The 26,185-nt window shown below is 48.5% G+C and overlaps 1 protein-coding gene across 3 annotated transcripts; it reads left to right on the top strand.

Moving 5' to 3' along the window:
* Positions 1-526: 526 nt before the first annotated feature.
* Positions 527-25,248, top strand: ZNF598 (zinc finger protein 598, E3 ubiquitin ligase). 3 transcript variants are annotated; one of them, XM_083372485.1, is made up of 13 exons: positions 531-804; positions 6,091-6,203; positions 6,815-6,944; positions 7,051-7,262; positions 8,396-8,613; positions 9,455-9,572; positions 12,672-12,850; positions 12,987-13,071; positions 13,657-14,426; positions 14,884-15,022; positions 19,627-19,771; positions 22,580-22,954; positions 24,661-25,248. In XM_083372485.1, the coding sequence occupies exons 1-12, from the start codon at positions 616-618 to the stop codon at positions 22,943-22,945; spliced, it is 2,664 nt and encodes an 887-aa protein (XP_083228611.1). In that variant the 5' UTR covers positions 531-615; the 3' UTR covers positions 22,946-22,954; positions 24,661-25,248. The 3 variants fall into 3 exon arrangements, with proteins under 3 accessions (XP_083228612.1, XP_083228611.1, XP_083228610.1); XM_083372486.1 differs by lacking the exons at positions 22,580-22,954; positions 24,661-25,248 and adding an exon at positions 20,465-20,576 and having other exon boundaries at positions 527-804; XM_083372484.1 differs by having other exon boundaries at positions 22,580-25,248.
* The last annotated feature ends 937 nt before the right edge of the window (positions 25,249-26,185 follow it).

Here is a 26,185-nt window from a genome sequence, read left to right as displayed (position 1 = left end):
CTCAGGGAAACTGCAATTGCTGACGTGTTCACAGCGCTCCAAATTGAGGAGGGCAGCAAATGCCAATTGTTAAGGAAGATTTAATTTCGTTTTCCTGCACGCTGTAGAGTAAAGGGTCCTTGTGGTCCCTTCCGGCCCCACCACGCTCCGATTCAGGTGGTCCCCAACATCTAAGCAGGGTCAGGCTAGGCTATTTCCTGGAAGGGGCACCACGAGGAAATCCCAGAATAAAGCAAGGTCGAAAAGCTGGGCCTGGCTTAAGGACCGCGGAGTACATAGTCGTCTTTCCCGCTGCCTGGCGGGAGCTCTTCCATAGAGCAGTCACGAATTGCTGCCCTATTTACACTCCCGGCAAATCCCGAAACTTCCCCATTGAGCCTTCCGGCAGGGCGGGAGAAAAAAATCAGCGAGGAGGCCGGAAGTGACTGCCCAGCGCTCTTCTTTAGAGGCGTGGCCCTCCGGCTCTGCGGCCCTGCGCGGGGGAGGCGCTCTAGGCTCCCGTCTTTGTGCGGGCGAGGGGCGGTTGCTAGGCTGCGCGCAGGGCCTAGTAGGCCGCAGGAGCGGCGGGGCGGCAGGGCCGTCCGGCGGCCGCGTCGAGTCGGGCGGCGGGACGCCATGGCGGCTTCGCCTCCCTCGGAGTCGCGCATTTCGGAGGGCCCGGGCAGCTGCGTGCTGTGCTGCGGCGAGCTGGAGGTGGTGGCCTTGGGCCGCTGCGAGCACCCCATCTGCTACCGGTGCTCCGTGCGGATGCGGGCGCTCTGCGGGGTCCGCTACTGCGCCGTCTGCCGGGAGGAGCTGGCCCAGGTGAGCGGGCCCGCCGGGGAGGGGCGGCCAGCCGTGGCAGACGACGAGGCTCCCGCCGTCCTGGGCGGGGTGGCGCCGGGGCTGCGCCGCTCCGTTCCCGGGGGCGGCTGGAGCGGAGGGCGGCGTTTCCGCGAGCGGCGGGGCGCCCGGGAGCGGGGGAGGCGGGAGGGCGGCGGCGGCGAAACGGCTTCCGAGCCGGCCGGGCCCCGGCGGCCCTCCCCTCGCTTGGCTCGGCCGGCCTCCGGCGTGGCCCTCGGCGGAAGGGCGCCCGGCTGGCGCGGGCGGCGGCCCCTGGCCCCTTTGCGGCAAATGGCGGCCTGCGCCTTGCGAGAGAAGCCAGACGGGTTTGCCGCCCGCAAATTTATCTGCGCTGCTGGAAGCGTTTCGGTTTTCAAAGCAGGCTTGGCGCTGTTCAGAAGGGGGTGTTTATGATTGATTCCTGGCTTCACACCATTAATTGCAGCCCGATTTCTTCCCATAGAGCTCGGAACGGAAGTTGTGATTAAAGACAAAGGCTGTTTTTCTTTGACTAATTGCTGCGTTTGGCCTTTGTACTCCTGGCTATCCTGTGGCCAGGCCAAGATAAATTGAATGATCGTGGCTAATTATTGCTTCCTGTGTCTTTCCCCTTGAACCTGTGTCCTTATCTTGAAAATAAGAATAAGAAAAGCAATTCAGTCGTGGACATTCTCAGGACCTGCAGCGTGGGAGTTGTACAGACATGCCTCATTTCATTTTTTTAAATAATTATAAAATAACTTTATCAGATTTTGAGAAATTTGTGGATATAATTTACTTTGATTTCAGCATAGCGTTTGACTGAATGCCAGTAACATTCTGATTAACCAGGTAGGTAAATGTGGCATTGATAGCTTACGTTAGGTGGCTGGAAAAGGCTCTTCCTGATCCAAGCGGAGAGAGGTTTTAAAAGGATTCAGTCCCGGGACTGGTACTTTTCCATGTTTGTGTGTATTGCCACCCAATTTTCATTGGTTGAAGAGCGAGGGGAATGCTTGTCAAATTAGTAGATGATACAAAGCTGAATGGGAGAGCCACTACACTAGAAGACAGAAACTCAGCCCCAAAGGATCTTGGTAAGTTAGAGATGTGGGCTGAAAACAGCAGTGAAAATTAATAGAGACAAATACTTCATTTAAAAAAACAAAATCAAAAGCACAAATATAGCACAGGAAATATTTAATTCATCAGATAAATTTTATGATGGTTGTATAATGACATTTGCTTCTCCAAATAAATACAGAATAATTTGTATTATTCACCTGTAGTCTATCTTTTCTAAAGCAGCCTTTCTGCTGAGATGTGATAGATTGCAGTTCTGGCTAGGCAAATTGGGAATTTGCCTTGGTGGAGCAGTGGGCTAATGCCTCCTTAAGTAACACCAGCTGCCTGCAATTAGTGCAGGTTCTAGTCCCACCAGGCTCAAGGTTGACTCAGCCTTCCATCCTTCCGAGGTAGGTAAAATGAGGACCCAGATTGTTGGGGGCAGTTAAGCTGACTTTGTAATAATGCCGCTTGGGGGTATTAGAATGAAGGCTACTGCTAAAAACTTGTAAGCCGCCCTGAGTCTTCGGAGAAGGGCGGGATATAAATGGAATTTAAAAAAATTGTCCTCTGGTGCATTGGAAGGGTCCTGAGGTGGAGGAGGCTGTGCCTTGGCTGTTATTCCAGTCCAACTTTCACTGATCTGGTCTTTGTCACTCTCCTACTCACAAAATTAAGCCTTCCCTTGTGTGAGAATTGGACCTCTGCTGGTGCTCCATTGAATTTTGTCATCCGAGTCGTATAAATGATGTAGGGTTGTCAGATAATGCAGGGAATTTTTTTAATAGTCTCTACTCAATCTGATAATTGCTCAGTGTTTTGAGTATCTAAATGTGGTACACACATCCTCTTGGTGTGCTTCTCTACTCGGCTTGGGACCCTGTCTCACCCTCAGTGTCAAAAGGTCATCACCCCCAAACAGTTGATTCTGTTAATTAGGGCTGCTGGAATTCATCTGTCTTGTGTCATGCTGAGTGTTAGTTTCCTGACTTGATCCCTCTCTAAGCAACTGAGGCTTCTGTACTGAAAAGCCCCTATACAGCCTGTTGGCACTGGGGGATTTTCAGATCCCAGTCTATAAAACAAGATACACTTGCATATTTTTCCTTGAGATGAGGAAGCAGATTTAAAGGGCTTTTAGCAGGCAGGAACTGCCCAGGAGGCCTGAGGGGGCCGTTCGTTGGGTGTCTCACCCACAGAGCTTGGGGAGAAGGCATATCTTATGTACGCATTTAGCAATACTATAATAGGTAATCATATTTTATACTTAATGTATTATGTTACTATATGAATTGTAGAATGATTTCAAGTGAAAGGTGGTGTGAAGGTATAAGTCAGGTATTTTATCCGCTTTTTCATTGTAAATGCAACTTTTTTTTAACTTAAAATACAATTGGTTAGAGGAAAAAGAATGGGATAGACAGATCCTTAAAGGGAAAAATCCATGCTATAGAGAAGAATGTTGGGACGCTTCCTGTGCATTTCAATTTGTATTTCCTGTGCTTAATTGAGAGGTGGCTGTATCATTATTTTCTTTAATTGTGATCTGGTTTTTCCCCCTTTGTGTTTGTAGCACAATATTGTGTGGCTGCTCCTTTCTGTGTCAACATAGACTGTGAGGATCTTGGGCTTTCCTTGTACTGGCTCTGTGGTGGGCAGGACTTTGAATGCTTGCCATAGCAAAGTGGTTTAAATTTGGAGGTAGGAGAATACCCCACTTCGCAGTCAGCATCCACCCAGCAGTGCCATGGCCAGCTCCTCCCTCTCTGCAGCTGCTCTCTTTCCGGCCTTTTCCACTGGGAAACCGTGGCAGGAAGGCTCTTGAGCCATTTTGGCCGGCCTGGCTCAGACCCTTTTTTGCCCACTGTAATTGGCAGAGAATCTTCAGAGACTTCTTCCCTCTTTGTTCCTCCTCCCCTGCTACTAGAGAGTGGTGGGGATTCGGCTTGAGACCTCTTATATAGCAGCCTAAGTTCTGCTACTGAACTGTTGCATCTGTAATGAAGAGGGGAAAAAGAATGGAGCATCCTTTGCAGCCTCTGGACCACTCGGGTTGGTGAGCCTGAAGGACGAGTTCCTTTCAGTCTTTCTGTGCCTGTTTTGGTGGCAGGGGTGTCTTTTGTGTGGGCTCTGTCATTTCTGACCTGAGCAAAAGATGCTCAGTCATTGTGAATTTATCTTCCCATTGGACAAAGGTGGGTGGCCTTGGCTTGTGGTCTCTGTCTTTCTAGGAAAAGTTCTCTGTGTAGCTTCTTTTCTACCTGATTATTTTCCTTCAGTCATCTTCTGTGGCTTGTTCTGTTGGGGTTTCCCCCCTTGTGTCTGATTAAATGATGCATCCCATTTATTCCTGGCAGAGTGTGTCACAAGCCGGAGGCATTTCCTTTTACATAATGTTTAAATTGTGAGAAATGGAACCTCAGCCAAGCACCTAGCCTCTAAAGGAGGTGGATCCCTGCTAACTTTCTTTTAAGCTCCCATGAATTGATGAATTGTAATCAGAATAGTGTCAGCCCCCTAAATCCTGAAATTTCTAGGACATACTGTTGCTGTTGTTGCTAACCTGAGGTGTGTGAGTCTTACATTGAGTTTGGGGAGGATGAGTTTGTAAGGGAGGGGAGGCAATCATTGGGCCAGTGGGCTGGATACAACCCACACAATCCCATATCTGTTAGGGACAGGCAGGACATCCATCCCTTCCCCAACATCCGTTGCACAGAAGGCGGTCCATGCAAGCTGGAAGGGATGCCCCCTCTGTTGCCACCGCCTGGCCTTTCTCCTAGAAAGATAGAAGTGGGATCGCACTCTGTGATGGAGACAAAAGCCGTGGATGATTCACTCTCCAGTCCTCCCTAAAGAAAAGCACTTCGGATTGGAGGCAGGGAAATAGAAAGTGATTACGCCTTTTCTATTTCTGGTAGAGAAGAGCTCAAAAAGAGGAGAAAATTCCATTCTCAAAGTACCAGCCTTGAAGAAAGAGGAATAGCATCAAGATCACAAGAAGCAATAGTACTGCTTTATAACGCCTTGGTAAGACCACGCTTGGAACACTCAGTCCAGTTTTGGTCACCATAATATAAAAAGTTGTTGAGACTTTCCACTCTAGAAAGAGTGGAGAGAACAGCAATAAAAATGATGAGGGGACTGGAGGCCAAAACATACCAAGAACAGTTGCAGGAACTGGGCATGTCTAGTGAAGAGAAGGGCCAGGATAATAGCAGTGTTCCCACATCTGGAGTGATTCTGAATCTTCGTTTTCAATGTGAGCTTATCCACTTCTGCACAGTCCAAGATTTTCTTGATTCTATCTTCTTCAGATGGTATTTCTTCAGAATAAAGGGTAGGAATGGAAATTGTATTACTATTAATGTCAAACATGTAAACCCAGACAACGTGTTGCTTACTAAATACTAAAAATTGTTATCGTAAAAAATTATAGATAGAGATAGATAGATAGATAGATAGATAGATAGATAGATAAAGCAGTGTTCCAATATTTGAGGAGCTGCCACAGAGAAGAGGAAATCAGTTATTCTCCAAAGCCCCCGAAGGCAGGACAAGAAGCAATGGATGGAAACTAATGAAGGAGAGAAGCAACCTAGAACTTAAGGAGACGTTTCCTAATAGAGCAATTAACCGGTGGTACGGCTGGCCTTCAGAAGCTGAGGGTGCTTCATCACTGGAGGTTTTTAAGAAGAAACCGGACAGCCAGGATCTCTTGCTTCAGCAAGGGACTGGACTAGAAAGGCCTTCCAACTCTGTTATTCTATCTTCTTAGTTTCCCATACCTTGCTGGAAAGGGTGAGGAACTTATCTGCCTCGTGCGCTGTGCTTTTTCACTAACTGCCCAAGTTTAACCCTCTTATTGCAGCCATGAGACAAACCTCTAGTTGACTGAAAGCAAAAGTTGAACTGCTCCGGGTGCTTGTGTACTAAATAGCTAAGTCGGGTGAGACCACCGCTTCCATTCTTCTGAGCCTCTTGAGAGAAATGTGTGCTGTGGGCCTGTTCAGTTTTGTTTTTCCTTCTCCAACTGTGCAGGATAGATTAGGAAGGCATTTGTTAGGGATATGAGTTCCCCATATTCTTCTTCTGACCGATGATCTCTCTTGTGAAAATTAATTCTGCTATCAGAGGTGCCCCGTGGAGCCTCCTTGTGCCGCAAGCTGTTTGGGGCCAGGACATTCTGCGTTCCCAACCTCTTCCCACTTTCTCTCTCCACAGGTGGTTTTTGGGAAGAAACTGCCACCCTTTTCAACAATCATACTCAGCCAGTTACAACATGAGAAGAAATATGATATCTATTTTACTGATGGAAAGATTTATGCTCTCTATAGGTAAATGTTCTTTAGCTTATTCTCTTAGCTGACCAGTCAGCAAAGGAACTACTATGATTTTCAGATCAGGAACATTTGATAATTGTCTGGAGAGGGAATGAAATGAATGAATTTTCCAGGAGACGCTCTGGGCAGCGCTTGCCAGAACTGTAGCAATTGTTAAGTCTGGAAATGATCAAGAAACACGTCTTTCCGAGCTCCAATTAGTATGAATTAAGAAAAATGTAAAGAACTAATGCAAGAATTCTGACAAACACTCTTGCTTTCAAATGTGAAATATTTTACGTGTATATGTATATTGAGAATTCCACCTGTACCTGGAGTTACTTACCAGTATGTTTAGGAATCAGAGAGGCAGCTAATCAAACTGAGGGGAAACTGCTCTTATACTGCGCAGAAAGAATTATGCAGAATAAATGTACTTAGCTTTTTTATGCAAAATTTATCTGTTTATTTAATAAACACCCAGAGAGCATAGGAAAGGAAGAAAAAAAAAAGGTGCTGTGAAATTAGTATGCGCAATGGCAGAGGGAATGATGCCCCCATGCGAGAACTGGGGTGAGGGGCTGAAGCGTTCTGCAGCCCCTCACGTGCGCCTTTTCCCCTCCTAGGAAGCTCCTGCAGCACGAATGCCCTCTGTGCTCGGAGTCCCGGGTATTTCCTGCCATTGTGGAGCTGGAGCAGCACATGAGGAAGCAGCATGAGCTCTTTTGCTGCAAGCTCTGCGTGAAGCACCTGAAGGCAAGCGGTGGGGGGGGATGCAGACGAAGGGCCTGGGGTGGGGGCTCGCATCTTGGGCGATCCGTTTTTACTGAAAATGTGAAGGACGTTCCCTCTTGTGTTCCAGATCTTTACATATGAGCGCAAATGGTATTCACGCAAGGATCTTGCTCGGCACAGAATCCATGGGGATCCTGATGACACCTCTCACCGTGGGCACCCCTTGTGTAAATTTTGTGACGAGCGATATTTGGATAATGATGAGTTACTAAAGCACCTGAGGAGAGACCACTATTTCTGCCACTTCTGTGATTCTGATGGAGCTCAAGAATATTACAGGTCTGTGACTCCAGCTGAGCCCCAAGATTGTCGCTAAAGAGTAAGGAAGCAGACTTTGATAAAAGTATCCAGATGGCTCAAGCAGAGGCCTCCCTAATTCAGTGAACTCTAGAAAGGAGAAGGCACATTATAATCGTCCTTATAAGGTTGCCAATCTCAATAAAAATAGATTTAGCCTTCCAGTGGAGTTGATTTCCTGGCCTGATCAAGTGGGGCTGACAGCAGTCATCGTAATTGCTCACATCGTAATTGCTCATCTTTGACTCTTCCAGAGTTTGCAGTGTGCCCCTGAGCTGGTACTGGGTGGGAGAGAGACAACAGTAGCTGACAAGATGAAGGGCTGGGCCCCGCCTTGCCGCGGTCAACAGTCTTCATGCTGATAGTCGAGTTAGACTCATTATTTCCCTTCTTTTATTTGCTTGCTCATTATGGTGTTAATCTGACTAATTTTCCATTTTCTCTGAAGAGATTGCAGTTATTTAAAATTTGAAAACAAACAGTGAAGTTTACAGGAAACAGAATATGCAAAGTGCCACTATTTTATGGTAGTGCAAATACTTAAAAATTAATTGAAGAATATAGGTCCACAGGAAAAGAATTTGGATGTTCTAGAATCTAGATCACAGGTTGAGAGACAACGGTGGGGTGCAGCTGTTAAAAAGCAAGCACTGTTTTGAGATTCTGTATTAACAGAAACTTAAAATCTGGATAAAGGGAAGCCATTGTTCCACTAAACCCTGCTCTCCCTCAATTCTCCCGTGGGACGCTGGGCTCGGTCTTGTAATCAAAGCTGACAAACTGGAGAAAGTTCGGAGAGGAGCTTCCCAGAGGGTGACTGGAAAACTCTTCCTACGAGGAACAGTTTAAGAAGCTTTGTATACCACATGGGTAGTCTGTAGATTTAGCAGATCCTGCATGCAAGGGCGGCTGGGGTTGGACTACCTGTCTTCTGTTCCTGTGAAAAGGCGAGTATTTTAAGATTTGGGCTGAAAATACATTACTGAGGTTGCAGGATGATTCCAGAAACCGGCGCAGTGGAATAACTGTGGGTTGGCCTCCCTTTCTGTCACTGCCTCCACCTGAGAGCAGAATGGAGCCCACAAGCACCCGTGCGCTATCTCTCTGTCTTGCAGCGATTACGAGTATCTCCGCGAACACTTCCGGGAGAAGCATTTCCTCTGCGAAGAAGGTCGGTGCAGCACCGAGCAATTCACCCATGCCTTTCGGACCGAAATCGACTACAAAGCACACAAGACGGCTTGTCACAGCAAAAACCGAGCTGAAGCCAGGCAGAACCGGCAGATTGACTTGCAGTTCAACTATGCCCCGAGACACCAGCGGAGAAGCGAGGGTAGGCTGGGGCGGAGGGAGGGAGGGAGGGAGGGCAGGTGGAAGTGCCTGCTGGCTTCCTTTGGGCACAGCCGGGCATCCCTGTTTTCCTGATTGGCCCTTTCATTCACTCTCCCTTCTCCTAGGACAGAAAAAACACAGAATGTCTGCCCAGATGTTTAAATGAAAAATGCCTTTTTTTTTTCAAAATCTTGCTGGTAGTCCTCCACTTATGACCACAGTTGGGACCAGAACTACCCTCCTAAATCGTTGTGGTCATTAATGGGAAACATTTTTGTGACAACGATTTAGGAGGGTAATTCTGGTCCCAACTGTGGTCATAAGTGGAGGACTACCAGCAAGATTTTGAAAAAAAAATATGGCATTTTTCATTTAAACATCTTGGCAGACATTCTATGCTTTTTCTGTCCTAGGAGAAGGGACTGGCGAGAGAGTGAATGAAAGGGCTGCAAAGAAAGGTCACAGGTTGCAATCATGCTGCAACTGGATGTAAATGTGAGCGTCCAAACTACGACCCTGTGACTAGGGAGGTATCCTGTGCGACAGTTTTAAGTACAAGTACAGCAAGTCATTTTTTCCCAAGGCCATCGTAACTTTGAACTGTCACTAAACAAATGGTCGTAACTTGAGCACTATCTGTAGTGTTTCAGAATTTCACGCTTCCAGTCCTTATGGGTTGAAGGATTTGCCTGGTGAAATTGGGGATGCCAGGATGACAAGGTCTTCTGCGCTTCCCTCCGACTAGAATAAAAACCTTAACTAACGTGACTTGCATATAAACCAAGCCTAGAATTCAGCTTCCTTTTTTTAAAGATTGTTTTAGTGTTGTGTTTATGTTCCAGGTGTTGTCGGTGGTGAAGACTATGAGGAAGTTGATAGGTATAACAGGCAGGTGAGAGGAGGCAGGTCAGGAGCCCGAGGTGGACAACAGAACAGGAGAGGCAGCTGGCGATACAAGAGGTAAGAGCAGCGCTTGTGGTTTCCATTGAGGTGGGCAGGAACTTGGAGTGCAAACTGAGAAGTAGCTGTTTGGCTTCAGGATGGAGTCACAACCAGGCTGGGGCCTGTGCAGAGAGGCCAGCCTAGAGGAAGCTTGCAGGAAAAGCTGCTCACTTCTCATGACATTTATCCATTTTCTCCTTTTTTTTGCCTCTTGCTCTATAAATTAACTAACGGCAATGCTTGCTTTAATGGAAAACCTACTTTAAATAATAGTTTCCTATTCCAGTTTAGAATAGAATAGAGCCGGAAGGCACCTGGTCTTCTAGTCCAGCCCCCTGCTCAAGCAGGAGGACCTATACCACCTCAGACAGGTGATTGTCTATCCTCTTCTTAAAAATCTCCAGCTCACGGTTTCTGAAGGCAAGCTGTTCCACTGGTTGATTGTCCTCACTGTCAGGAAGTTTCTCTTTAGTTCCAGGTTGCTTCTCTCTTTGGTCAATTTCCAACCATTGTTTCTTGTCCTTTCCTCCGGTGCTTTGGTAAATAACGTGACCCCCACTTCTTTGTGGCAGCCCCTCAAATACTGGAACACTGCTATCATGTCTGACTGGCCAAACCCAAGTCCCACAGCCGTTCTTCGTATGTTTTAGTCTCCAGGCCTTTAATCATCTTAGTTACTGTTCTCTGAATTTTTTTTCCAAACTTTCAACATCTTTTTTGTAGTATGGTGACCAAAATTGGTTGCAGTATTCCAGGTGTGGTCTCACTAGGGTTTTATAAAGCTGTACTAATACTTCGCGTGATCTTGATTCTATATCTCTGTTTATGCAACCCAGGCCAGTTTCTGGACATCCTTTGGAAAGAGGCTTCTTCACGGCAGCCCCTCAAATATTGGAAAACTGCTATCATGTCACCCCCGGTCCTTCTTTCCTCTAAACTATCCACACTCATTTCCTGCAACTTCTTTGTATGTTTTAGTCTCCAGCCCCTTAATCAGCTTAGTGGCTCTTCTCTGCGCTCTTTCCAAAGTCTCAGTATCTTTTTTATAATGAGTTGACCAAAACTGGACACAGTATTCCAGATGTGGTCTTAACTAAAATTTGACTACTAATACTTCACGTGATCTTGATTCTATCCCTCTGTTAATGCAGCCTAGGATTCTACTGACTTTTTTGGCTGCTGCCGCACACTGCTGGCTCATATTTTAAGTGATTGTCCACTGGGACGTCAAGGTCCCTCTCACAATTACTGCTTTTGAGCCAGATTTCTGTAACTTTTGGTTTTTCCTGCCTAACTGTAAAACCTTACTTTTCTCCCCATTGAATTTTCTTTTGTTAGACAGGGCCCATTGTCCAAGTCTGTGAAGCTCCTCCTCGTCTTCTGGGGCATTGGCTATTTCTGCCAGATTTGATGAGTTCCCCTTCTATTCCCTCATCTAAATCATTTGTGAAGATACCAAAGAGTCCTGGGCCTAAGATGGAACCTACATTTATTTCTTTTTCCCTGCATCAGTCATGCAGACTGGAAAGCAGGTTTCAAGAATTGTCAGACCCAAATAACCAAGAGTATCCAATGAGTTCAAAGCACAGAAGACTTTTATTATTGCTTTATATACACAAGAATGTAGTCAGCTAACGGTCAGGGCTAAACTGGTGCTAGATAAGGGTCGATGGAATTCAGGGGAAGGGGGGCTGGACTTGGGCTTCTTGTGGCAATGCAGTGATTCTAAGCTGATGACACGTTTAATTTCACCTTCCAGCTCAGCTGGTCCTTCTCCTACAGGAATTGCCTTCTGTTTAATGCAAAATGCTGGTGGCAGCAGATAGAGAGCAAAGGTGCACATTAGCAAAATGCCAAACACAATCTGAGGCTTATCTGCAAAGAGATCCAAGCAGCAGGCAGAAGTATTGAGTCATAGTCCAGGAGTCCTGATATTGGTGGGTAGTTGTCAGCTGGTCCAGGACCAGAGTGACAGATGCAGTTCACATAATCTAAATTAGAAGGGTTCATTCCAGAGGGCTGTAACTGGGCAGCTATTGGACTGACCATGTCAGGTGAGACCTACTAAGTGCCTTTATTTATTATTTATTTATTTATTCGGTTTATATACCGCCCTATTCCCGAAGGACTCAGGGCGGTTTACAGGGCAGAATTTAAAAACAATACAATATAAAATTAAAATTAAATTAAATTAAGTATAGCTCCAAAAAGTCAAAATCACAATTTAAAATCATTAAAACCCCTCAGTCCAGGCCAGATAGCTCGAAGAGCCAGGTTTTTAGGTCCCGGCGAAACGAACGAAGTTCGGGGGCAGTCCGAAGTTCCGTTGGCAGTTGATTCCATAGGGCGGGCGCGCCCACAGAGAACGCCCTCCCCCTGGGGATCGCCCGTTGGCAATCCTTGACCGGCGGTACCCTGAGGAGGCCCTCCCTGTGGGAGCGCACAGGACGATGGGAAATTGACACTGGCAGCAGGTGCTCCCTCAGATAATCCGGGCCCATGCGCTCAGGGTGGAGAGTAGCACGTCACGGGACTGTAGTCACTTGGGATCAGGTTCTTGGTCATCTGACAGCTAAACTGAGTCACTTTGGCCAATTGCCGGCAGAATCAGCTTCAGGTTCATCGCAGGCTCCTTCCTCCCCGCCCCCATCCCCAAGTCCCCGGAGTCTGAGCTGGGCTTGAGGCTGCACTTCAGGTGCACGTGGACAGCAGCAGCTTTCCATATTTGGGTGGCTGGTGGGTCCCCAGTGCTAGATATTATAGAACGGCTTCTGGCCAGAGGGTGTTGTGGAGGCTAATATCACACTCCGTGCAAAGTGTTAATTGTGGGGCACACCGGTCCATGTTCAAGAGGCGATGACAAGTTGAGAGAGAGGGCATTTTCCTTTTGCTGTGTTGTAGTGGGTAGCAATTGGATCTGGTTGTTGGATCCCTCAGCTGCGATTCAAAGGTGGGCAGATGTCTAGGTTAATAACTTCTTCCTGGCGTTATCCATCCCCTCCCCCATAACCGGTTGCCTTTCCTGAGTCTTGCCCACAATATTTTAGCGTTGCTTCTTCTCCTCCTGGGAAGTATGGGAAATACCTCTTCGTTTTGTTGATTTGAAAAATTCTGTAGAGAAGAAGAAGACCGAGATGTTGCCGCGGCTGTTCGGGCATCACTGGCTGCCAAAAGGCAAGAAGAGAAAAAACGGGTAGAGGAGAAAGAGGACAACTGTTGCGCCAAGAAGGAAGATGCCACGGATGCTGACCCGGCAATCTCTAAGCGAGGGGTGAAGCCTGCATCCGAAGAGCCAGGTGAGCCCTCCTCGCTCTGGCCTGAAAAACTCTGTCGGGCTTCGTCTCAGGCTCTGGGCTCCTTCGTGCCTTGCTATCTCTCGTTGGACTTCTCAGTGGCCCTTTTGATTCGATTGTGTTCTCTGTTTTTCCTAAGTTCCCAAGGAAGCGGTTCCCAAGGCTGCCTTAAGGCAAGATGATTTTCCTGCCATTGGCTCGCCAGCCGTGACTTCTGTGCAGAGGTGAGTCTTTGGTTGTGTGGAGAAATAAACTGGTCAAAAGATGGGGGATCCTCCCCACGAGACGTGAGGGAGGCCTTGCAGAAACAGGTCGGACTCCAGCCTTCAGAGCATAATGGCTCTCCCTTCTCTAGTTGTGATGGTCCTTTACTGAGTCTGCACAGACACCGCTGTTCCTCCCTCCAAACGTGGACCCACTGAAGCTTCAGGTCTGCATTGTGAGGCAAAGAACAGCGTGTGCTCCCGGCTTCCTTAGGAAGCCTCCCTCCAGCCTTAGAAGCTCATGCCAGCGTCTGCTTTCTCCCGTGGAAAGACCTCGGCCTCTCGTGTTTTCAGGGCTGCCCCCACGGACTAAAACTGCTCCGCTCTGGGGGTCCTCCGAACAGGTGTGCCTTTTTTAAGCCACGTGGAGCGTTTGCCTCGATGCCCTGGGCTGCAGACTGCCCATCTCCTCTCCCCCCTCAGAGCCTTGCCTGGCTTCAGCCGGGCTGGGGAAGAGCCACAGATACTGACTGGAACCTCGGGTGGGCATCTTTGCCTCAGGTTGCCGAGGGAGGGCTTGTCCTACCCAGGTGGTTTGTTTTTCAGCTCATCTCGGTTGGCGCCAGTAAAACTCGACGAAGAGGACTTTCCCAGGCTCTCCTTCTCCTCCTCCTCTGCTCCGCCCGTGGTCTCTGCCGCTCTGCCCTTGTCGTACATGGCGACAGCCCAGAAGGCGGGCTTTCGAGAGGAGGACTTCCCCGCCCTGGTCTCCAGAGTCCAACCGGGCAGTAAGATGGTCTCGACCCTGGCCTCGGCATGGAGTGGTGGCCCCAGCAAGAATGTGGCCCGAGCCATGTCAGCCACAGCCGGCCAGCCGGCCAGAAAAGGGGCCCCTCCCGGCAGCAGTAAAGCAAGCAAAAAGAGCAAGGTGGTGCTCCCCGGCAACTCTCAGGATAGCAGCGGCAGTGGACCCACTCAGGAAATCCGCAGTGCGCCAACAATGGTGGATGTGTCCTCGCTGCTGGCAGCCTCTAACTCTCAGACTTTTGCCAAACTGGGTAAGAAGAAGAAAGTTGGGGCTGAGAAGCCGAGAACGGCCTCGCCGCCCAGGTTGCAGCAGATGCCAGCCGCCCTCCACTCTCTGGAGAAGGTGGAAGATGCTGAGCAGCCCTCGGCCGTCACTGCCGGTCCTAGCCTGCCCGGCGCCTCTGCCTCTCTGGTGAACGGCCACGCAGACAAGTCCACGCTGCCATGCAGTGCTTCCAAAGAGCCCCCTGGCCTTAAGAAGCCAGACGGGGGTGGCCAGTGCCTGTTGCCTCAGGAAGACTTTCCAGCCCTTGGGAATGCCGGGCCACCTCGGATGCCTCCACCCCCAGGTAAGGGCTGCAGGTGCCCCTCCTCAGCCCTGGGTTTGGGGAAAGGCCCGGCGGAGCTGCAGGAAAGCAAAATGGGGCAGTTGAATTTGGCTTTGGGAAGCAAGCTGTGCTGCGGCTTCTGACTGGACCAATGGGTAGCCAGATGTTGGAGCCTTTCCTTGGCCCTTCACGGAGAGCTGGTTAGGCACGGAGTAGATGCTGAGCAGCAGGTCAGGCCTTGAGCCTTCCTTCCAGGCCAGCTGCCTGGGACCCTTCTAGCAGCGGCCGCCCTGGGATTCTGCCACACGGCTCAGACATCCGTTTGCTTCTTACACCTCGTGGCTTGATAAGACCTGTCTTGGAGTGGGGTTGGGATTAGGGGGTCGGAGGCGGCAAGGGCGAGAGTGGTGAAGCAGCCTGCGGGGGTCGCCCGTGCCGGCTCTGCCTGCTTGCTGACTTTCTCCTTCCGGTTTTTTAGGCTTCAATTCTGTGGTGCTACTTAATGGCCCCCCACCCCCTCCCGGGCTGTCGGTGCCTCTTAGTAAACCACCCCCTGGCTTCACTCCTATTCCACCCACCGCCAGTATTTCAGAAAATGCCTCAGCTCCTGTGCAAGAGTAAGTATGTATACTGGACAGCTCAAACAGCTGCTGCTAATATTTTGCAGTTTCTTTGTTCTATTTGTTAACTGCTGCTTAGATTTACAAAGTCTTCCTTTCTGTAAGTGTACTGAAAAGATTTTTTTTTTAATTGAAAAGTTTTATCATACATTTTATTTTTAACAATCCCCCCTACCCCTCCCCTATCCCTCCCTCCTTTCCCCTCCCCCCCCACTTCCCAGAGCTAAGTACAAGGTATAAAAAACAAAAAAAAGAATCATAAACAACCATATGCTAACAACCTTAAATTCTAAAATCTATCACTCTCTAGCTCATATAGGATAACTACAAACACTATTAATATAAAATATATAAAATAAGAAAAAAGAAAAAGAGAAAAGAAGGGAAGACTTATTCAAATACTACATAAAACTTTTTAGTCCCATATTTGTTCTGAATATACTCAATCCATTTGTCCCATATTTATTCTGGATATACTCAAACCATTCCTCTTAACAGTTTAATAGCCTCCTTAAACTTCACATCCTCTGGATTCAAAATCAAAGCCTTTTCTTTTTCCTTTATTTCATTCTCCAATTCTTTCCTCCTAGCTTCCACAGCACATCTAAATTTATTATTCATATATATCAACACCCCTCTCATATAGGCCTTGCTAGCATCCCAAACCATGTCCATAGAGGTGCCCTTATTCATAATAATTTCAAAAAAAAACAACCCTTTATCCGCTGTTTACATTCATCCTTAAAAAAAAGTCATTAGTCGACAAAATAAAATCGATCCTGAAAAAAAAAATTGATATTTGTCAGAAAAAAGAAAGTATAATCCTTTTCTTGCAAATGTCTTTCACGCCAACTATCTCACAGTTCCAAGTCATCCTTCATTTCAAAAAAGGATTTAGGCAGTCTAACATGACTTGGGACACGCTTAAAAGCTCCAGCCTTGTCCATCTGTACATCCAAAACACCATTCCAATCCCTCATAAAAATAAAAATTTTTATAATCCAACTGGGCAAACTTCGTATAAAGTAAACTAAAAAAGTCAGCTTGTTATTGATCATTAATATTGAAAAACTTTCTTCCTCTTCTGTGATGAATTTAGTCCATTAACATTCCAAGTTAAAAATTTAATTGCCATGCATATCATCCCAAAGCTCTTGGAGCACTGCTTAAATAGGACTATCTTTTTTAGGCCATACTCCTCCCACTGCTTGGCTGTAAGTACATTTTTCTTTTATTTTTCTTTGACCGTTTTAAAGCAGCACGCGTCTCCCTCTGCTCTCCAGAATCATCCAAAGAGGTTATAGCTTGATCTCCTCCAGCACCATTCTCCTCTGTCTGTCCATCTTCAGCCTCTTGGTGTTCTCCTTCTCCAGATCCCTTTGCAGCTTCCAGAAGTGATAGAGGGGTTGCTTTTAAAACATTATTGTAAAAATCACGCGCCCGCATCACAGTGGCCAAACGGTGCCTTTTACCTTCATACATCACCATCAACCCAACTGGAATCTCCCATCTGAACCTTATATCTCGTTGCTTGAGCTCTTGCACTAAAAATGTAAAATCCTTCCTTCTCCTTAAAATCTTTGGAGGAATTTCTTTTAAAACCAAAACTTCTTGATCAGCAATCACAACTTTAGTACCATAGGCAGCTTGAATAACTTCATCTCTAATTTCCCTCTTTACAAAATAAACCACCACATCTCTAGGTAACTTTCTCTGTCTAGCAATCCATGAATTCACACGAAACACTTTATCCATGCCTCCCTTTATTTCAGATGCTGGCTGATTCAATACTACTTCCAGAGCCTCAGAAATCAACTGCTTTAGGTCTTCCTTAATATTCTCTTTTAAGCCTCTGATTCTAACAGCATATTGCATCTGGAAATATTGAGCAAGACTCAGTTCTGTGTCCATTTTTTCTCTTAAATCTTCATTCTCCAGTACTTTTGCTTCTAATATGGCATTCTTTTGAGTCAAATCTTCCACTTTTTCCTCCAAATCTTCCACACATTCAGCCACTCTATACACTGAAGACAAAATGTCTACCTTCATCACTCTGAACTTCTCTTCCATCCTCTCTTCTATTCTCTCCTCCAATTTCTCCAATTTCTCCTCCATCTTTGCAAATTTATCACCCATTGTTTCCAAAATTACCTGGGCATATTTTTCAAGAGCATCTTGTAGATCCTTCGGTGTCAATACATCAGGAAGAAGCAACGCTTGTAATGATGACTGTTGCATCGGAGAAGTTCCAGCACTCCTGAGAGCTTTTGGGGAAGATTTAGCCGCCATCTTTACTTTCACTTACTACGCACTTTCACTTTTAAATTTATAAAATCCATTAAGCTAGAAAGCAACCATAAAAGTCCTCTTCACCTTTTCCTCCTGTACCGCTCTGCCTGCTCCTTTTATTCCATGGTCTTTCCTTCTGGCAGGGGTGGTTGCAAGCGCCTGGCTCCGCTCCAGAATCACGGAGCAGAGACGCTGACCAGCTGGGAGCAACCCAGGCTACGGGGGAGTTCGATCCTTCAGCCGCCCAAGCTTTAAGCTCAGGCGGCCCCGGAGAACTCAACCCCTACCTGGGGGCTCACCCCCTCCTCTTCTCCCGAGGAGGGGGCTTCAAATCCACCCGAACAGCTGATCGGCGCTGTTTCGGGTGGAAATAACACAGCTGAGCCGCGGGCAGCCCGCAAGGGCTGTCTCCGGCGCCGCACCGCCACCGGAAGTCCCTGAAAAGATTTTTGTTTATTGAAAGGAGGTACAAAACAAAACAGATGATGATAGTAATAGTAATAATAATAATTTTTGTCAACAGTATGCAAGTGATTTGCCACTGCAGCCTTCAACAACTTCTTGGTCTTAGCCTGTAGCCTTAGGATTTCTGTGTGGTCTCCCATCCAAGTAACAATTGGCTTTGCTTCCAAGATCAGACAGTTAACCAACTCCTGTAATCTTCTGAGACTTTATCTCTCTTTATGTCTGTACTTCGTGATGTACCAATTGACACCACCTCAAAACAAATCCGTACTGTCAGATTTGTATGACAACAGCTGCGTGAGCTTCTGGACCTGGGTCGCTGGGGCTCCTTGCTGTACCATCTGAGTTCCAAATCCTCCACAGCTCTAACTTTTTCTGCCCGTTTGTGTCACATTCTACAATGAGGTCATTAAAATCAAGCCGATTTTTCCAAAGTAGCCTTCCCTTTTTTTAGAAGGGGTTGGAGCAGGGCTGTCAAACTCAACTTCATTGAGGGCCGCATCAGCATTGTGGTTACTGGGGGAGGGGAGGGGAGACATGGCTGGGGGGGCGTGGCCAGGTCAATTTTGCTCAGGTCAGGGTGGCCATCTCCCTCCCTCCCTCCCTCCCGTATTAACAGAAACTTAAACTTCTTGGACAGGAGAGCAGAGTGGCAGGGAGATATTTGCGATGAGGGAGGGAGAAAAACAGGCCAGGAAGGCGGCTGGGGAGGGGCCGTCCTCTGTGAGGAATGAGGAAAGGCACCCTCCCCTGGAGCAGACCAACAAATGTCCCTTGCCCACTTTGGACACGCAGCTCAGTGGGATCCAGGAGATGGGATGCCGCGAGTGGCACAAGAGTCCACCTTACCTATTCGATAATTGCCCAGCCCCCAGCTGGTGGGTGAGGCAAAGCTGGTGAGAAGCCGAACTTGGCTGGGTGCACAGGAGGGGGCAAGTGCGCGGGGCCTGACGTCCCAGGTGACCATTTTACCCCACAGGCTGACCGCCTTCTGAGCACTTCCCTTTCACCCGGGACGCCAGGCCCCGCGCGCTTGCTGCCCCTGTGCACCCAGCAGGTTCGGCTTCCCACCAGCTTCACCTCGCCCGGCCCGGCCTCTCTGTGCTGTGAGGAGAAGGTGTTGCTGCCTGCCGAAACCGGGCAGGCTGGGGCTGGACAGCGTTGCGCAGGTAACGTGGACCCTCACTCCGCTCGCAGTGTCCCCTCCCTTGGAGTCCACGGGTGTGTGAAGTGGGCGAGGGCCATTTGCTGGCCACCTCCAGGCAGTGCCTTTCCTCATTCCTCGCGGGGAGTGACCCCTCCCCAGCTGCGTTTCGTGCCTCTTTTTCGCTGCCACCTGTGCGCCCCTCACTGTCTCTAGGGCAGCCCCGCGGATCTAAGATTGACCACGTTCCGGCACCTATGGCTGCCATGTAGTTGTAGATCGGCTTCCGGCCAGTCCCTCGCTGTCTCCAGGATGGCCCCCCATCTAGCCACATCACAGGCCAGATGATGCCTGGGTCAGAGGGATCAGTGACAGCCGGGGGGGATATTGCAGAGAAGGACCCCTGGCACAGCAGAGCCCTGATCCCCCCCCTGGAAGGAAGGCCCATCGTGGCAGAACGTTGACAGGAGCGCTGGCTGTGTGGCTCTTTGGACAGGCATCTGTCTGAGATGGTTGGATTTTGGATTCTGGCCCTGGGCAAACGGTGACCTCTTCCACCTCTAGGAGTTCTTGATTCTGGGCTCTGGCATCCGGGTTAGGAATTTCTGGCTGGGGATATTCTTCACAGCTTCAGAGAAGGAGAGCAAGAGATCACTTGGTGCTTCTCTGTACAGATACCTACGTTTTTCTTTTCTGAAAACAGGCCCAAACTCTGTCAGGGACCCTATCTGATCCTGGACAACTTCCAGCAACGGAACATCCAGCTAATTCAGTCAATCAGAGAATTTCTTCAAGAAGATGAATCTCAGTTCAACAAATTTAAGACGTACTCGGGGCAGTTCAGGCAGGTGAGTAGTCAGGAAATTAACTTTCCAGTAATTTCATGGCGCAGCTGACGCTTGTGGGGTTTTCCCCAGAATTGTGAATCTGTCTTTAGGTGAACATCTCTTTGTGAGAAAGTATTCGTTATTGTTGGTAGAAGTGAGACTGACATGGTGATTAACCTGCCAGCAGTCTGATTAAACAGCATATCTGGAATATTGTTTTTCAAACCAGTTTAAACCTCGTATCCAATTCTGCGGTTCGTGGATTCTTCTGACACAGGTGTGTGCCATCATCTTCTCTCTCTTCAATTCACCTTCTGAAATTTTGTTGGGCTTTCACCTTGGCCAAGTGGGATGCACTACTCCCTGCAGTTTAGGGGAAGCAGTATAAAAACATGCCTTTGCAGCAGTGCTTCTGCCCATGCGGAGAGGGCTCCGTGGAATCCTTAAGCTAGGTCCTCTCTCTGCAGGGAATCGGAGAAGGGATATACTGATCCCATTTTAAAGAACTGCCCTGGTTGAGGCTGCAGAGTCTCTGTCGGTCGCTGCTTCTATTTGACCAGGACTGATGGTCTTGCCAGATGGCTGAGTTTGGTGTATCCACCCTGTCTACAGTTGACATTCAGCACAAATGTTGGCGATTGTCATTGCTATAAGTACTACAGTCGCCTTGATAGTATATTTTATGTAACTTTATTGTTTTATTAATAATTACAGGTCTGTGCATTTTACTGCTGCCCTTTTTGGTCCAAAGGCCATAATAAAGGTTTGGTTTGAGCCAGAGTGATGGTCATGTCTGAGAGCTGATAGAGGGGGATAGTGAGAATAGAGACACCCCCCACTCTAAGCCATCCTCAGCCACAGAAGCTCACTGGATGACTTTGGGTCACGGCTGAGCAATGAGGAAACAATGGGGAACGTTTTGGATGCTTCTTTGACTCCAGAATGAAAGGGGGATGTAAATCTAATAAAGAAATGTTGGCTACTTGACTCTGAAGTTGGTACAAGCCTTTTTTGTTTCTTAATCAAGTTCAGCACAAAGATAATCCAGGTTCTGGGGCTAATTCAGAAAAGTTTTGTTGTCTAGGTCAGATTGTCTTAATAAAATGAAGAGGATGTTGACTCTCCTGCCCTGTTTCCAGGATAGTCTAAATTAGCAAATTTAGAGGAACTGAGGCAAACTCTTGTGAACTTTAAAGCAATCGCTGGCCCCAAGGACCCTTCATTTGTGCTTCTCTCTCAGTCCTGCCTCGTTCTCTGCGGTGGGAAGGAAGTCCTTGCAGATCACGCGACCTTTGCCGATAGCAGAAGGGACGGCTTCATAATTCTCCCTTTTGCCTTCCCTTCCAAGACCAGGGAGGGGCCTGGCTGCTTTGAAAAAGCCAGCCTGGTGCCCTTTTCAGGGAAAGAATTGGTGAGCGTTGGGGACCGGCGTGACTGTTCTATTTTGACACTCCTCTTTTTCTTTTCCATACCTGAAAATTGGGGTTTCAGAGCTCTCTCTAAGAAGCCCCGATTCAATGGCATAAATGTGCACAAACTGACCGATGGATTATGTGCCATCCCGTCAGTGTCGGCTGTCATTAAGTACCTAGATGGATGTTTTCCATGGCAGTCTGTCTCTAAGGTGGTCCTAAACGGAGCCCCTCCCCCACACTCCTGGCCATCCCCTTCCCTTTCTTCCCCTTTTCCCAGCACGGTAGACCTCTCACATAACGCCTCTGAGGTAGAATAATTTGAGCCTGCTCCTTTGTGCCTCAGACGAGAACGCTGAATAGTTTGTTCAGTGGTCCATTTGTTTATTTTCATGGCTGCCGCAGGAGTTTTCTCCAAGCCCAAAGTTTGAATATACCAGTATTCTTTCTATCCAGCTCCTTCAGAGTCCAGCACAAACTCATGTCGGGTCTCAAAATAGAGCTGTGCCTTTTAATTCAACCAAAAGTCTCCATCATTAGAGGTGTGTTTAGAGATTTGCTGAAAAACAGTATCTTCTGGTATTAAGAGGTGTGGCCACGGTCCCTTGGTGGTGCTCAACCGCGTGTAAGATTGAGTGAAACAGCTAGCTAATTGACCAGTCTCCCCCCCCCCCCCCCAAATCCTTGGGGGCTTGGCAGCATCCTCAGAAACGGAGCGAGCCTCCAGAGCCCTTGTTGTATTTGTTGCTCTTTGTACTCTTTCTAGGGTCTCAGCATCCTTCGTGCATTGTGGCGCCAGAGGTGGACACAGTATTCCAACGGTGGTCTCACCAGTGCAGAATAAAGTGTTACTAACACTTACCAAGATCTCGATTCTGTCCCGCTGTTGACGCAGCCCAGGACTGCACTGACGTTTTTGGCAGCTGCAAGACATGGCGGGCTGATGCTTAAGAGGTGGTCCACTAGGGCTCCTAGCTCCCTCTCCCAGTTACTGCTGTTGTGCCAGGTACCTGCTATTCTGTTGTACCTGTGCATTTGGCTTTTTTTTTCCTCACCACTGGATTGCATTTAGTTGGATAGGGCCCAGCGTTCGAGTCTTGAACCTGTCTTCTAAAGTGTTGGCAATTCCCCCCAGCCTAGTGTTGTCTACAGAGTTGATGAGTTCTGTTTTCTTGGTTTCTCCTGCTGGAATTGCCAAATCCTTATGCAAAATGGGAGAAGGATCCGTTACTGGATGACTTCTTTGGCTATGGAGAAAAAACTTTCATGGGATCTCGTTTCTTCACTCTTGCACATAGGGATTGTGTTTGTGATTTAATGTATTTGTGCCACCCACAGGTTGGAGCTTCCAGTTGTCTCGGCTCCAATTCAGGCGAAGCTTTTTCCATTTTTCTGACTGTCCAGTTTTCCTTCTCAGGGTCTGATTTCAGCAGAGCAGTACTACAGAAGCTGCCAGGAGCTCTTGGGCGAGAACTTCGGGAAGATCTTCAACGAGCTCTTGGTCCTCCTGCCAGACACAGCCAAGCAGCAGGAGCTGCTCTCTGCTTACAAGGACTCGAAGGCCAGAGCTCCCGCCGGCTCCTCTCCCTCCTCCTTGAGCAGGTCCAAGAAGAACCGGAAGGTGGTTTGGCAGACCGAGCCGGCCTCCGACCTCGACTGCTGCGTCTGCCCCACCTGCCAGCAGGTGCTGACCCAGCAGGACCTCGTCTCTCACCAAGCCCTGCACCTGGAGGAGGAGGAGGAGTTCCCTTCCTTGCAGGCCATCAGCCGCATCATCAGCTAGCTCTCCCAGGTGACCAATAAAGTTCGTCTCCCTCTGAAAATCGGGTCTTCTCAGGCAGGTTCTCCACCCAGGGGAGAGGAGCCAGCGGTCCACACCTGGGCCAAAGGGCCTCGGGGGGCCTGAGGAAGAAAAGCCGGGGGGAATTCAATGGTGATGGAACAGAGGAAGCTGTAGCTGTTGCAGAAACCTGGGGGCGAGAGTCCGTCTCCTCTGCAGAACAGGACGGAGCAGCAGGGGGACAGAGACTTAGCTGACTGCTGTGGATAAGACTTGGACTCCTGGCTGGCTGACGCTGGGCGGAGGGGAGCTGCTGCTTGCTGAGAAGGGGAAGGTTGGGCTGGGCTGCTGAGGAATGATGGGGGGGGGCGGCTCACAAAAGGGTTCCGGAAGATGGGGGAGAGTTGAGGATAGCGACGCGTTTGGGCAAAGACTGCTGTGTGGTCTTCCTCTGTCCTCCTTTCCCTGATCCTCAGCGGTGTTTTGCGGAGGGGACTCTGCTGCTTGTCCCAAGCAGGGAAGGGTCCTCAGGCAGAGGAACTGCCGGAAAACTCAGAATTGGTTTCTCTCAAGTTGTTTCTAAAGGAAACCTCAGCTCTTTCATTTTGTTCTGTTAGAATTGCATGCGGGGGAAAGGTACCATTCAGCGCTTTCTTTACTTCTCGCTGTAAATGTGGATTTCTGTCCAGTGATGTGAGATCAGTTATTTCTGTGGTCTTCGGTGGTTGTGGCTCATTAAATGCTGCTCAGCGATGACCACTTCCTGATGCCTCAGGGTCATCCTGGCATGTTCTTGAAAAGGGCTGCTTGCCTGGATCTCTGCCCCAGTGACTTTGGAGGCCCAGGGGGGGGGTTGCCTGCTGCTGTCCCCGAGGTCTGCCCTGCTCCTTCTCCAGATCATCTCCCCGGAAGGAGAGTCGAGTTGCTTCCACAGACGGGGCCTTGAGACTGTAACGTTGGTCAGAGGCACCACTAGCTTTTTACAGTAGCATTCAAGAGTAGACGTTATAAATATGATTTACGCTTTTCTGTGTACACACGCAGCCACATATGAGTATTCAAGGCCTAGCACAGGCCCCTTGAAGTTTCATTTTGCGTACGTGTGTGTGTCTGTGTGGCATATAATTGGATTGTGCTACTTCCCATGGCCTCTAAAGGGGAAAACGACAGAAACCATTTGATGTCTTGCAAAGCAAAACTGAGTAAAGCTCAATCTAAAGATCTGGCACATTATTTTTGTGGGCTGGCTTTAATTGCTGAAGATTTGGTATTGCAGTCCCTCAATTTTCAAGAGCAAAAATGGTCTATTAGTGTTTTTTAAAGTCACTATTTGCAGAGCTCATTGCTGTATCACGTTGGCCGTTGAGTTCCAAAACGGTGGGCTGGAATTGTTCATTCTTTTACGTTGGCAATGCTCGTACGAAGACCCAAAGCCTCAGTCTCAGACAAGGTTTATTTTGTCGTTTAGACACAGTTCAATTTGCTGTTCGTAGGTCTTAAAATTTGTGCTTTTCAGCCAACTTTTTTCACTTATTTCAACGTTTTTCAGTGTAAGTACAGTAGAATTTGGGGCTCTTTTCAACTTCAGTCAATGCATGGGAGTGCAAGTCAGTTCAAGGAAGTCATCCCATCCTCAACATGTTCAGGGATCTCCTTTGCCTCCCCCGCTCCCATGGGGCCTGTTCCTTCTGGTGGGCACATGACTTTCTCACTTCCAGAATGCCTTGCGATGGGACCTTGGGCGGGCTGCCTGAACCAGCGGTCGGTCCTGAGGATTCTGCGGGGCTGCTAGATGCCTTTTGCCCCAAGCTCCTCTTTCCTTGGCGCTCTCCAATGAAAGTAACGGCTTGCATTGCCGAGTTTTACAGGTGAGCATTCCAGCGGCATGGATGGAAGATAAAGACGCTGCTGCTTGCAGTGGCTCCCCCATTTGGACCCCTGAGAACAAAACCCATCCGGTCTCAGGCTAGGGTAGGACGCCCGCTCCCGCTCAGTGGCCTGGCGTCCTGGAACGCTCTTGCCACGCGTGGCTTAAAAGAAGCACTGTTGGCAATGCTGTCACGCCTGCCTGAGAGGACGGCTGTCAATAAGCCAGCACCAGCCGTTTGGATCACCTGGGGGCCTCCCTTCCCGAGGAACATTTTGACAAATTTCAGGCTCTTCCTTTTAAGCTCTTTATTGGAAAATAAGTTGTAATCGCAACACCAACAGTTAAATTAGCACAATCACAGACTAATCTGTTTTTCAAAATGTATAGCTATAATTATATGCATAAAAATGTAAACATTAAACAAATTCACATGGTCTACTTTTCTGTCACAGTGCATGTTGGATTACTTAAAGTGGCAACTTTTTTCCTGCTGTTCACGGTAAACGGAAGCATCTGCCTTTTTGCTCTCCGAATTAACCTTAACAAGAAAGAAGGAGAAGCCAAAATGGCGTTACGGCAATTCCAGGCTTTTCTCTCTCGCACGGGGATCGCTCGTCTCCAACTGCTCTCCTCCAACGGGGCCTCTGCCAATTGTGTTAGATTGCCAGCTCCATGTTTGCGGGGAGGTGGGTGGGGGTTGAGGGGAAGCGGAACCTAATGCAGGCAGGCATCTGTCTGGGGAAAGCTGCCTTCTGCGCTGCACTACAGGGGAAGCCGGGGGGGGGGGGGGTTCGTGCTTGTGCAAGATAAGGCCAAAGTGCTGTGCCGTGAAAAGGGAACCGAACGGAGGATTAACCTGTTCCTGCTTCTGCGGCATTGACAATGGGAAACCTTGGCAAGATCAGTCTTGAAATGCCAACTTGCTTTTTGCTGGGTGTGCCGAGGATGCGGCCTGGGAGACCACCAGCCGTCCAAAAGCAGAGGGCTCAAATTCAGATGTATTGGTCTTGGGAGTTCCAAGTCCCTGCCTGGAAACCCAAAGGAAACCCCCCCTCCTCCTCCTCCTCCTCCTCCTGAAATGGTGATGGTTTCTATTGGGTCCCTGCAGCGCTCTCTGGGACAATGAGACAGAGCTGAAAAAAGCAGCCCAAAGGAAGAAGGGGCGATCGCAGAGGCCTAGCCAAAGGCCGAGGCTTCTGGCCCGTTCTTGGATTGCATTCGGGATCTTTCAGTTTCTGCGGAAGGAAAGGGGGGGGCTGCTTTAGTAGTGTATAAATGTACGTATGGGATTTTGTCTTGCGGAATAGTGGAATGAAAAAACAGTAGGGAATGAATTCACAAAAGTGAGGGATAAGTAGTGCTGGCTGCATATA

This window comes from Vipera ursinii (genome assembly GCF_947247035.1).
Source record: "Vipera ursinii genome assembly, chromosome: 13".
NCBI lineage: Eukaryota > Metazoa > Chordata > Lepidosauria > Squamata > Viperidae > Vipera > Vipera ursinii.
This window is presented reverse-complemented; position numbering and strand designations above follow the sequence as displayed.

Coding starts and splice junctions, on each gene's coding strand:
- ZNF598 (XM_083372485.1), top strand. CDS start 616: ATGGCGGCTTCGCCTCCCTCGGAGTCGCGCATTTCGGAGGGCCCGGGC. Junction 7,263..8,395: donor GGAGCTCAAGAATATTACAG/GTCTGTGACTCC, acceptor TCTGTCTTGCAG/CGATTACGAGTATCTCCGCG. Junction 9,573..12,671: donor GGCAGCTGGCGATACAAGAG/GTAAGAGCAGCG, acceptor AAAATTCTGTAG/AGAAGAAGAAGACCGAGATG.